The sequence below is a fragment of the Cetorhinus maximus genome, chromosome 4, assembly GCF_964194155.1.
Source record: "Cetorhinus maximus chromosome 4, sCetMax3.hap1.1, whole genome shotgun sequence".
NCBI lineage: Eukaryota > Metazoa > Chordata > Chondrichthyes > Lamniformes > Cetorhinidae > Cetorhinus > Cetorhinus maximus.
The window spans coordinates 41,377,431-41,390,700 of record NC_135882.1 but is presented as its reverse complement, the minus strand read 5'-3'; the positions used below and the strand labels follow the sequence as shown (position 1 = coordinate 41,390,700).

The window sequence follows — 13,270 nt, the reverse complement described above, 5'->3', positions numbered from 1 at the left end:
GTGAAAGGCACCACATAATTGCAAGTCTTTTTTTCCTTTGTTTTCTGGGTCTGTTGTAGACTGATTGTGACAATTATTTATCATTGTATCAAGCCCAGGTTGGTAAGTGAATTAAATGGGTCTTGATCTTCTTTTCAAAAACAAAAACAGAATTACCTGGAAAAACTCAGCAGGTCTGGCAGCATCGGTGGAGAAGAAAAGAGTTGACATTTCGAGTCCAATGACCCTTCAACAGAAGGGTCTTCTTTTGTCCAGTAATTGCTATGTTTCTATACAAAGGATTGTTATCTGGCAGCCAGAGAGATAAGTACAAACTACTGAGGGCATTTGACTTTGAACTCGGTCAAGAGATCTTAAGCATTCTGAATGGGAGCTGGAGCTTTGTTCTTAAGAGTTTACTTTTGCTTTTTATTTGAATATTTTCCCCATGCAGCAACCTCTCAAACCATGGACCTTAGCTCTGGCTGAAAGGACAGGCAGGAACCAAGATTCCTTTGTGTTGTCTGGCAACATCATCTTCAATTAATTGGTGGCAAGTGAGGATATGTAAGTTGACCAGGGATCCATGCCAAATTTTCCCCGCTTCCTGTGACATTTTGCTTTCAATCAGAGTTGCCCAAAACTGATGCATTTGTAGTGGGAGGGAGGGAAGTACATATATAACAATTAGAAGGCTGTCCTTGCCTTGTTGCAAAGTCAGGTTTCCGGAGACCCAGCTGGCTGAGCACAAGCAGGTTTAACTTGAGTCTTACAGCATCATTAACATATTTAAACTGCCTACCCTCCTCCTGGGACGAGGTTGGCTGCCTGCCTCAGCAAAACACAGAAGTTGACATGGCCGGAGCCAGTCCCACCCACACCCAAACCCACCCGTTCACCCATGTTAAAATTGCAACCCCCCGCACCCAGGATTGTGAAAAATCCCCTTTCAGATCTACATACATTGTTTTCAATCCATAAACTAGGTTTCATATTTCAACTTCAATTTTTTAGCTCTCACCTTCCAACACTGATGTTTTGCAAAGTAGTCACCTCTTTCTGCCCATTCTTGCATTGTTGAGGTTTTAACAAACATGCTGTCATCAAGCTCTGGAAAAAAAACATTTGCTTCAAATAAATTTTAACGAACTTTATTCCAGTAAAACAAAGAGACTTTTCTATAGATGGATATAAATATAAATGCAAGTTGGTTTGTTGCAAGTCAACGCCCAGGGAATACTACTGCACTGTTTCAATCACATGGAGAACAAAAGTATAAAGGTCTTGCTCATTTCAGTGGAAGGTGAAATGCTTAATCTCCTCTCTGTACTGTTAAACATTTACCATTAAGCACCATAGAATCAGCTTGGTTCAGTTGGTAAGTCTCTTGTCTGAGCCAGATGTTCAGGCCCCACTCCAGGACCTGAAAACAGCCTGGTGACAATGAAGTGCAGAGCCAAAAACATAAATTTCTTACCATTTTACCCTATGAACAGACCATCCAAAATGTTCAAAACTCCTTATAGTTATTTGGTTAGTTCACCTATGTTCTGAGGACTGAAGCTAGAACAACTGGAGTGATTAAAAAGCACAGATAAAAATGCTCCAGTAATGACTGAATCAAGTGATCAAGTCTCTCTCCATTTCCCCCTCTCCCCAAACCCTGACAAGTAAAATTAAAAATTTGATTGAATAAGCTTCGAATCTTCAGGTGTCTGCAATGACTTTGCAGGTTTCAACACTACAAACAAGCATAACGTTTTAGCTTTGTTGTTCTTTGTGTGTTCTCTACCTCCCTATCTTACCTTTGTTTTCATCGGTTTTGACGACTCTGACTAAATCTCTGCTGATGAAGTACTTGAAGGCTGGTTCACGTTTCCCTTTGTTTTCATCAAAGATCCACAAGTTCACCCTTGCTCGCGTGAAGGCTGTGTACAATTGTTTGAGTTCACAATTGAGCAGCTGATGCACAGAAAGAAATGAGCATTTTGATGAGAATTGACCACTGACATTCACTGTAGGATATATACAGCATGATAAACATCAGCAATTGCTTTTATTCATCTGTGACGATGCTACTTTAATATTTTAGCAACAGGTTTAAAATAAAAATAGGCACTGAAGTTTGTCATTTGAAATTTGGGTTTGTTGATTTTAAACTTTCTTCCATGTACCATGGTATCTGCCTGAGCGGTTCAATAGTTGCAGAAGGTATAAATGAAGAAAATTAACTTATATTCACTGATCGTTATATCTTTTAAAACTAATTTGAGACACCCACTGCTGGTCTGTCACAAACTAGCCATCACTTGTACTTACATTAAGGCGCAATGGCCGCTGTCACACGAGGGCACCAATTTCAATAAAGGTACGTGCAAAGGAACTAAAGTGTTACAGGCTGCAGTTTTGAAGGATGCACTCAGTTTGTATGGAACTGTAGCCTGACTTCCTTAAAAATTTGTGGGATGAACTGTCTTGGTAAAATATGCTACAACCAGCGAGTTTCCCACTCTTCAATTAATCTGGTTTCACTTCGTTATTTTTCCAGTTTATTTACCTCTCCCCACTTACGACATGCATTGTTCCTCAAGTCACAGCATACAATACATAACTTCATCCCTTCTAGATGGCAAGATGTAGCTAGAAGGGACTGCAAAATGTGGGCACAACATGTTAAAAATGTTTGGGAGCCAAAGGTAGTTAGAATCCATAGGAAAGAAACAGTAGTCAGGGACTAGTCAGAAGTAGTCACTATTTACAAGGAACTGACCTGTCAAATTCAACTTAAGTTCAAGTTTGAGATGGAATTGTTTGTATGTAACCATGATTTGTATAAAGTCATATTAAAATACGTAAGGATATTGGGATCAGAAAAGTACCTATAACAACTACTTGCATTTAAAGCACCTTTAATGTAGTAAACGCTCCCAAGGTAATTCACAGGCATGAAATCAGACATCAAGCTAAATAAAGAGACATTAGGACAGGTGACTAAATGCTTGGTCAAAGATAGAGGCTTTCAGTAGCCTGTTAAAGAGAGAGGTGGCAAAATGGTTCAGGGAGGGAATTTCAGAGCTTAGTGCCAATGATTGAAGGCCTAACCACTATCGGTGGGGTGAAGAAAGTGGGGAATGCACAAGGGGCCAGCTATCTTCAGGCTGCTACTTTCTGAACAGTGTTATTCCATTTATTTCATAGTGGTTAAAATCCCTGTTAATACAATGTAAGAGGAATGTCAGGTAAAGTGTTAAATGCTCATCGACTAAAATCACCTGTAGTTATTTGTGGCTTATATTGTTAAACAAGGACATGATTTAAGATATATCACAGATGGAAAGGGGCTGCATCTGCTTTTAATCTTTATGTGGTGAATGAATATTTAATAAAGTGCTCTCCTTGCAGGTGTTTTGATCAGAATAGTGGATATTCAAACTTTGAGCATTAGGCAGTGAGATAAGAGTAGAACATTTATTTGCTGATATATCGAAGATAATTAGCATTTATATAAAAATAATTTTACAAACTCTAAACTCACTCTAGAGGTTCACTGTTTTGGTAGTGTTTGTGTAGCCATTGAATGACCTGCTGGTTAAAGGCTGTTGAGTATACATCTCCTATCCACACAAGACAACTAAAGTCATGGAGTGCATACTGTGTAGATCCACCAGCATGATGCATGGGGTCAGGAAATATAGTTATGAAGACCGAATGATGTGAGATACCAGCGTTATTTCCTTGAGAACAGAGAGGCCAAAATATAGTGTAGATCCATCAAGATGTGACCAGAGATCAGAAACCACCATTATGATAGATGTATAAAATATTTAGAATAGTATAACATACTTAGAAAAGATGGAGTGGGGAAAAAGGGGAGGTGGAGGATCTGTAATTAAGTACATCATAATGGAAGCAGAGAAACTAATGAAGTCATCAGCAAGACAGAAATAGAATCCATGTGGATAGAGACAAGGCGCAGAATTTTTTGTTCTGGGGACTAAGTCCAGTGGCAGAAGTGAAAATTGGAGTGACTTCCACTGGAGAGTGGGGTGGCTGAGCACATGAGATCTTGCACTGTTCAGCTCATTAATTATGCAGCCGCGAGGAACACTTTGAATCTCATGGTGGGCAGGCAGGAAGTGGTCCACCCCACCATCATTCTATAGGTTCCATATTTGACCGGCACCCATTCACTCTTCCACCCTCGACTACCCACACCCCCCGCTCCCAGTCCTACCTCTGTCTCTGTCTCACCCCTCCCCTGTGCCCAGCTTTGATGCAGCATGTGACAGGCAGCTGATATCTCAGTGAAGGTGTGAAAGGAAGGCGAAAGCAGCTTCTACTGACCTGAAAGTCCAAGAAGGAGTCTATCGTGCCAGGTGAACGCCATTTATGTACAGACAGACTAAATTCCCACTGGCGGAGTGCTAAATTTGGAGGGGGACAAGATTCCGATATGTTGGGCTTTTAATGAACATTCATGAGGTGCAAATTGGGTTCCCAACAGATCAATGGGAAACTCAACCTGCCTTTAACCAGCCATGAAAGCCGGGAGAACAAGACTCCAAACTAATTTCCCGATGTCGGGAAACTGATTTTTGGCGTCCCGTTAAATCTTGCTCCCCTGTCTACCACAATTACCACTGTTGGCAGGAGTGGAAAATTCAACCCAAGTGATTGGAAAAAAAGAATTAATCACACGACAAGCCACCTAATAATAGTGGAAGGGAGGTAGAGGAAGAAATATGCAAATAAGGGGAAAAAGTAACAAACATAAAATAATAATAATGGAGGATTTCAACTACCCCAAAATTAATTGGCTAAAAGAGATAAAGGAGATATAGCGTTCCTACAATGTGTACAGGGGGTCCTTCCAATCCAGTATGTAAGTAGTCCAACAGGAGTGTTAGGGGGAAATTAAAAATGCTAGAGAATACAGTAAGAATATACTGAAAAACCCTTAAAATCTCCAGTCAGACATGGCTGCTAAACATATTAAGAATTGAAGATTACTGGATGAACATTGCACAGCCTTGAGAGTCAGAGTGGAGACAAAAGTATGACATAAATTAAATTAAGTGTACTCCCCACTCACATAGGGAAGGGGCAGATGGTTTTAGCTTAGATATGGGAAGATGAACAAGGGACAAAGAGGGGGCTTTGATGAGTTGTGAGAACCAAGGTCTTTGCGTACGTGTTTTAATTTTGATTGGATAATGTAATTATGTATATCATTTAGAATAATTGGTTAGCAAAATCACATGTTTATGTACTCAATAGGATAGAGTTAGCATGGGACCGGTGTGTCGGTTACCGATTGGATGTATTCAAATGTACTCAAATGTATTATAAGAAGAAAAAGTACAAAAGTAATGAAATGTAATCAATCTGGGAGCTGGGTCTTCATTCTTAGGAATGATTGCGGCTCCCTTGCATATGCTTGAATAAAACCGGTTAAAAGGAAGCCTGAGTCTCTGTGGTCATTGCGGGATTGGAGAGTGTACCATCTTCAAGGAGGATTCACTACAGGGTCTAGTATTATCCAGAATAAATAAGAGAAATAAAAGGGGCACATCAATGCAAGAGGGACCATAAAGGTTTAGGATAATAATTGAGAAGGACACAAGCACGACAAAGACCGATGTAATAGAGTTTGACGGGCTGAGAATAGAACTTGGGAAAATAAAATGGACAATACTGGCAAACAAAGATGCAGCAAAACGGCAACTGGAAACATTTCAAGTCATGTTCAAAAGAGCCCAGGAAAAATATATTCTGCTAAAAACATACTAAATACTAATGAGACACCAGGGATGAATAAAGACACAAAGGGAAAAAATGGAGGGAAAAGAAAGGGACATAGACTAAATAGAAGGACAGCAGAGGACAGCATGACAGAGGAGGCTACAAAGAGATGAGGGCTGCAAAATTGGACAGGGCCCAAAAATAGGTATAGGGATTGCGATGCAATTATCCCACACCCATTTCTTTGATGAAGACAGCACACAAAGTTTGATTTAAGTAATAGAAGTATGCAGCCTGTGCTAAACGTGCTGCTGAATAGCTGCAAGCTGGAGCAGAGGGATCAAAATCTTGAGAGGCTAGCACAAGTTAAAGTTAGCCTGCATTATTTAATACCAGTCGGCACCTCTTAAAGGAGGTGGTAGTCATTCACCAACTGATTCTGACCTTTGAAAGACAGATAGCACAACATGGCAAAGAGCAGGCTCCAAGGCTTTTTCACATTGGACTGGAAGCCTTGGTGCAAGAGGTGGAGGAGGGGTGTCATCTATCCAGAGGGGGCGAGGAAGCAGTCCAAACTTTGCAGGGGAGCAGATAGTCATGGTTGTGAACAGCAGTAGTTTAGCCCCAAGGGCCTAAAAGCAGTGCTGCAAGAAGTTCAATGACCTCATATGAGTTGTCAAGGTCAATGGTAGTATCTTCAAGTGCCACTTCCACCAACAGCACCACTGGCCTCACAGGCTGCTCAGTGCACCACACCCACAACACTCACCTACCAACAGTCTTATCAATCATGACTCATGCTTAACATTCATAACTTCACCTCACCCTCACATATTTAACAGTGTTACAAGCCTCACACCCACATCTCACACTGTTCAATTAATGCAGCCATATCAGCCAAATAAATTGCACACACACACTGCCGCTCTTCACTCAGGCACAGTCTAAGGCAGCAGCCGCTAACCACCAGGTGACAGGCACAGCTACATGTCCATACCTTGATGGATGATACTGTGGTCTCCATCATTGCAATGGCCATGACTAAGACCAGGGTAAGTGGAGGGGCTGAAACCATCAAAGATGACAGTATTCTCATACCTAATCTTTCATCTCACATCCCACTTTCCTGCAAATGGTGTGCACTTCTCGCTTTCCCCCTCTATCCTCGCCACAACCCTTCTGCCTTTCTCTTTTTAGATGCCTAAGTACAGAAACCTAGTCAGGCAGTGAAGAGCAAGAGGTGGAAGAGCAGGAAGACAGTGATGAAGAAGAACCAGCATTACTTGCTCTCACACTCACAGCCACCAACTCAGATACTGACACTGTGCATATCTTAGAGGACAAATTGAAAGGGGATTTTTACATGGTGAGACACCAGCCACAAGTGGCCAGCAGCGAGGGCAGGGGACAAGGGCAGCATGGGAGCCAGCTCACCAGAGGGCAAGGTCACACATGAGGTCACACTTGTGAACCCAGCTGTGGTGCAGTGTCTGATGGTTCCATTGCAGCATTAGCTGAAGCCATCTGAGTTCCGCAGCAGAAACTCAGACTGAAGTCATGCAAGCCCAGCTTGCTGCCATGCAAGTTCAATCTGCTGCCATCATGGCTGTGGATGCCAACATTCACAGCAGCAATCTATCCTCCAACTGATTACTAGGAGTGCTGAGGCACTGCCCCAGGGAACAGCAAAAACCTGCTGTTCTCTCTTAGGACAACAGCATTTGTCCTTCCACGACTGCCATTCTGCCAGTGTCCTTGTGTTGTCTGTCAGCCAGAAAGCCAACACTAATGTTGCCCTTGCAGTCCCCAGCCAAGCCTTCTAGGTTATGAGCTGCTCAAGGGGATCCTCCAAGGCCATCTGCAGTCACCCCCACTGAAAGTCAGCAGCTTTCCGCTAGTCATGCTGCAACCACTAGGATAGCACTGCGTAAGAAAACTAGAAGAGGAAAAGGCATATGGAAGACAGGCACTAAGGAAATGCACAGGGGTGATTAGTTGACATTTGTATACGATGTGGCATCATTCATTAATGAATTTGTTTTGGGATGCTTATTTTGTGATGGCTTTTATTTTTGCATTGTGGCCATGAGGATACTCTTCTGTCCGTAAAGAGAGAAGGTAAAGTTTGGGACTGTAGGAGAATGGGGAATTGCAGTGATTTACTGGTATTTCAGTCAAATGAGTAGACCACAGAGAGACTGGCTAGGAAACAACTGTTGGTTACCTCCTCCCTTCCTCTTCCTCAGCTGGTTGCTGCATAACTGGAAACAAGGGCTGTGCTCCCATGGTGACAAGGTTGTGCAGCATGCAGCAGACCACCATCGATCTTGACACCCGCTCTATCAAGTACTGCAGGCCTCCTCCACAGCGATCCAGGCAGAGGAAGCACCCCACCAATTTGGTCATATACATTTCATGTGGCAGTGTGGCTTTCATTATAAGTATGCTGGCTACACAGGCCTGGGTTGCACAGCAGAGGCATAAACTATGTTTTAAAGGACAGCCCTCGTCATCAAGTAGCCATTCCGCTGGTTTGCCATGGTGGCTCAAATCCAGGTGGCACAGCGGACTGCCGCAGAATGATGGAATCATGACTGCTGCCAGGATACAGGGCACTGATGTACTGAGCATGGCCTCACAACATGGATGCTAAAGCAGTGGATCCTTATTGGTTGCAGTCCATCTCACAGCTGACATTCAGTGCATGCAGACTGACAGGTGTGCAGCACAGGGAGACCTGAAATTCTGGCGAGGCTGTGCACTTGCTTTGCCTGCTTCTCTCTAGCCTGAGAGAATGAAAACGTATTCAGCTCTCTTGGAATACAGAACCTCGGCAATCGCCCTTTGTGCAACAGTGAACAGCAAATTGGGAGTTGCTGTTAATTTCATCTGCTCCATCCTGGAAGGAGCCAGTGACACGAATATTCATCGCCCACCATCACCTTCACCTTCATTTTAATAATCCGAGCTAGTGAGTGTGGAGACTTCATTTAAAAATCTGAACGTGGTGAGTGTGGAGACTTCACTTAAAAACTGCGCGGGGAGAATCTGGAGACTTAATTTAATAATCCGAATGTGGTGAGTGTGGAGACTTCATTTTAAACAAAGAGAGGGAAGATTTCATTTAAAAGGAGCGGGGAGAACAGCAGATTGGTGAGTTGGATTGGTGAGTATTTCTCGTCTTTAAAGTCAAATTAAGGTCTTTCATTTGCGTTTAGGCCTCTAGTCTTTACTTTCTCTTTCTTAAAATAGCTTAAGTATAAGATCGATACTGGTGTAAAAAAATAATTACAATAAAGTGTAAAGTGCAGGGATACAAGAGGAATTAATCAATAAATTAAATAAAATAAGTTAGCGATGGCAGGTCGGGTGATGTGTTGTTGCTGCAGCATGTGGGATCTGCTGGACACCAAGGTGATCCAGAGTGAACACATCTGTACCAAATGTTTGCAGCTTGAAGAACTTCGGGTCCAAGTTGACGAACAGGAGTCCGAGCTGCAGATATTGCACTATTTCAGGGAGGGAGAAGAGTTACCTGGACACTATGCTCCAGGAGGCTGTCACACCTCTCAGATTAGGTAATTCAAATTTGGTCTGTGATCAGGGACAGGAGAGTGTTACTGCAGGTGAGGCAGGTATGGGGACGCAGGGGGTAGCGTTCGAGGAGCCTTGGCCCCGCCAAATGTCCAACAGTTATGAGGTTCTTGCTAGCTGTGTGCATGAGAACAGGGACTGGAAGGAGGATGAGCGAACTGACCACGGAACCGTGGTACGGGGAGCCATTCAAGTGGGGGAGGAAATAAGAACATTGTAGTGGTAGGGGACTGTATAATTAGGGGGATAGATACTGTTCTCCGCAGCCATGAGCGTGAGTCCTGAAGGCTGTGTTGCCTGCCCGGTGCCAGGGTTAAGGTCATCTCCTCAGGGCTGGAGAATGGAAGGGGAGGGATCCAGTTGTTGTTGTCCATGTAGGTACCATCGACATTGATAGGACTAGAAAGGAAGTTCTGCTGAAAGAATTTGAAATGTCAAGAGCTAAATTAAAAAGCAGAACCTCCAGGGTAATAACTTGGGATTACTACCTGAGCCACGGGCAAACTGGCATAGGGTAAATAAAGTCACGGAGTTAAAAGCATGGCTCAAAGATTGGTGTGGGAGGAATGGGTTTCAGTTCATGGGGCACTGGCACCAGTACTGGGGTAGAAGGGAGCTGATTCGGTGGGACGGGCTTCACTTGAACTGTGTTGGGACCAGTGACCAGGCGAATCGAATAACTAGGGCTATAGAGAGGGCTTTAAAATAAATAGAGGTGGGGGGGTTCTACAGAGGGGATACGTAGGCTTGCAAAGCAAAAAGATTTGACAGCATTGCACGGTAGCTATTTAGGCAATGATACCCAGAGTGTCCGACAGTGTCCAAACATAAAAAAAAAGCAGCAAAATAATAAAAAGACAAAATTAATGGCTCTTTGCTTAAATGCACGTAGTATTCAGAACAAAATAAATGAATTAATGGCACAAACAGAAGTTAAAGGGTAAGATCTTATAACCATTACGGAGACATGGTTACAAGGAGATTAAAGCCGGGAACTAAATATTCAGGGGTACGAGAGTTTTCGAAAGGACAGGCAGAAAGGAAAGGGTGGTGGGATAGCCTTGTTAGTATGAGATGGAATAAATACAATAGCAAAACATGATCTTGGATCAGAGGATGTAGAATCCATATGGGTGGAGATAAGAAATAACAAGGGGAAGAGGATATTGGTGGGATTAGTCTATAGACCACCTAACAGTAGCTTTGCTGTGGGACAGATAATAAATCAGGAGATAATGAGGGCATGTAAAAAAGGCAGTACATTAATCATGGGTGACTTTAATCTTCATGTAGATTGGGAAATCAAATTGGCAGAAGTAGCCACAAGCAAGAATTCATAGACTGTATTCGGGACAGTTTCCTGGAATGATGTGTTGTGGATCCAACCAGGGGTCAGACTACTTTGGATCTGGTAATGTGTAATGAGGCAGGCTTAATAAATGATCTCAGGGTAAAAGATCCCTAGAAAACAGTGACCATAACATGGTTGAATTTAGCATTCAGTTTGAGAGTGAGAAACTTGAGTCGGAAACAACTGTGCTAAACTTAAATAAGGGTAATTACAAAGAAATGAGGGCAGAGTTGGCTGGAGTGGACTGGGAAAGGAGTTTAGCACAAAAGACGGTTGATGAACAATGGCAGATATTTAAGAAAATAGTTCATGACTCACAACAAAGATATGTCCCAGTGAGGAAGAAAGATTCTAGGAAGGGGATAAACCAACTATGGTTAACCAAGGAAGTTAAGGAATGTATCAAATTGAAAGAAAAAACATACAATGTGGCAAAGATTAGTGGTAAGCCAGAGGATTGGGAAAGTTTTAAAAACCAACAGAAGATGACCAAAAAAATAATAAAAGAGGGAGAAAATAATCAAGGGGCAAAAGGGTGGGGAGGAAATAAATACAATAACTATCACTAGAGAAACAGTACTAGGGAAACTAATGGAGGCTAGAGGCCGATAAATTCCCTGGACCTGATGGGTTGCATCCTTGAATATTAAAGGAAGTAGCTACACAGAAAATGGATGCACTGGTTGTAATCTTTCAAGAATCCTTAGATTCTGGAATAGTCCCAGAGGATTAGAAAACTGCCAACGTAACACCCTTATTTAAAAAGGGAAGACAAAAAACAGGTAAATATAGGCCAGTTAGCTTAACATCTGTCATTGGGAAAATGTTGGAGTCTATTATAAAGGATGTAATAGCAGAGCATTTAGAAATGCACAATATAATCAAGCACAGTTAGCATGGCATAATGAAGGAGAAATCATGCCTGACAAATTTATTAGAATTCTTTGAGGAGCTAACAAGCAGGATAGATAAAGGGGAACCAGTAGATGTAATATATTTGGATTTCCAAAGGGTATTTGATAAGGTACTGCACATGAGGCTTCTTAATAAAAGAAGAACCCATGGTATTGGGGGTAGTATATTAGCATGGAAAGAGCATTGGCTAACTAATAGAAGTCAGAGTTGGGATAAGGGGGGCATTTTCAGGATGGCAACGTGTAACTAGTGGAGTAACAGGGATCAGTGCTGGGGCCACAATTATTTACAATATATATATTAATGTCTTGGATGAGGGAAATTAACGTACTATCGCCAAGTTTGCGGATGACACAAAAAATAGGTGGGAAGGCACGTGGTGAGGATGACACAGAGTCTACGGGGGATATAGACAGGTTAAGTGAGTGGGCAAAAACTTGGGAGATGGAATGTAATGTGGGAAAATGTGAGGTTATGCACTTTGGCAGGAAGAATAGAAGAGCTGAATATTATTTAAATGGAGAAAGGCTGTAGAAAGCTTCAGCACAAAGGGATTTGGTGGTCCTCGTGCATGAATCCCAAAAAGCTAGCATGCAAGTCCAGCAGGTAATAGGGGAGGCAAATGGAGTGTTGGCCTTTATTTCAAAGGGAATGGAGTATAAAAATAGGGAAGTCTTGCTAGAACTATACAAGGCACGAGTGAGACTACACCTAGAATACCGTGAACAGTTTTGGTCCCCTTATCTAAGGAAAGATATAATGGCATTGGAGGCAGTCCAGAGAAGTTATGGAGGGATTTTCTTATGAGGAAAGGTTGAGTAGGTTGGACCTGTACTCTTTGGAGTATAGAAGAATGAGAGGCAATGTTGGGGAACACAGGGTTTAGTGAGAGGGGGAGCTAAAAGAAATCAGTATTAGCAGGGAAATGGTGTTGGGGAAATTGATGGGATTGAAGGCCGATAAATCCCCAGGGCCTGATAATCTACATCCCAGAGTACTTAAGGAAGTGGCCCTAGAAATAGTGGATGCGTTGGTGCTCATCTTCTGATATTCTATAGACTCTGGAACAGTCCCTACAGATTGGAGGGTAGCTAATGTAACCCCACTATTTAAAAAGGGAGGTAGAGAGAAAACAGGGAATTATAGACCAATCAGCCTGACGTCAGTAGTGGGGAAAATTCTAGAGTCCATTATAAAAGATTTAATAGCTGAGCACTTGGAAAACAGTGACAGAATCGGACAGAATCAGCATGGATTTACGAAAGAGAAATTATGCTTGACAAGTCTATTAGAATTTTTCGAGGGTGTAACTAGTAGAGTTGATGAGGGGGAGCCAGTGGATGTGGTTTATTTGGACTTTAAGAAGGCTTTCGACAAAGTCCCACATAAGAGTTTGGCGTGTAAAAGCACATGGGATTGGGGGTAGTGTATTGAGATGGATAGAAAACTGGTTGGCAGACAGGAAACAAAGAGTAGGAATAAACAGGTCTTTTTTCGAATGGCAGGCAGTGACTAGTGAGGTACCGCAGGGATCGGTGCTGGGACCCCAGCTATTCACAACATATATTAATGATTTAGATGAGGGAGCTAAATGTAATATCTCCAAATTTGCAGATGACACAAAGCTGGGTGGGGGGGTGAGCTGTGAGGAGGATGCAGAGATGTTTCAGTGTGATTTGGACAAGCTGA

General features: G+C 42.5%; 1 protein-coding gene across 2 annotated transcripts in view; it reads right to left on the bottom strand.

The window, feature by feature from the left end:
- Window positions 1-13,270, bottom strand: part of LOC144679580 (TPR and ankyrin repeat-containing protein 1-like) — a 135,978-nt gene that overhangs the window by 30,157 nt on the left and 92,551 nt on the right. For both annotated transcript variants that reach the window (XM_078540099.1, XM_078540098.1), the window contains 2 exons: window positions 1,785-1,941; window positions 1,001-1,089 (listed from right to left, as the gene is read on the bottom strand). In XM_078540099.1, the coding sequence (XP_078396225.1) occupies window positions 1,001-1,089; window positions 1,785-1,941 (246 nt within the window). The remainder of the gene's footprint in view (window positions 1-1,000; window positions 1,090-1,784; window positions 1,942-13,270) is intronic.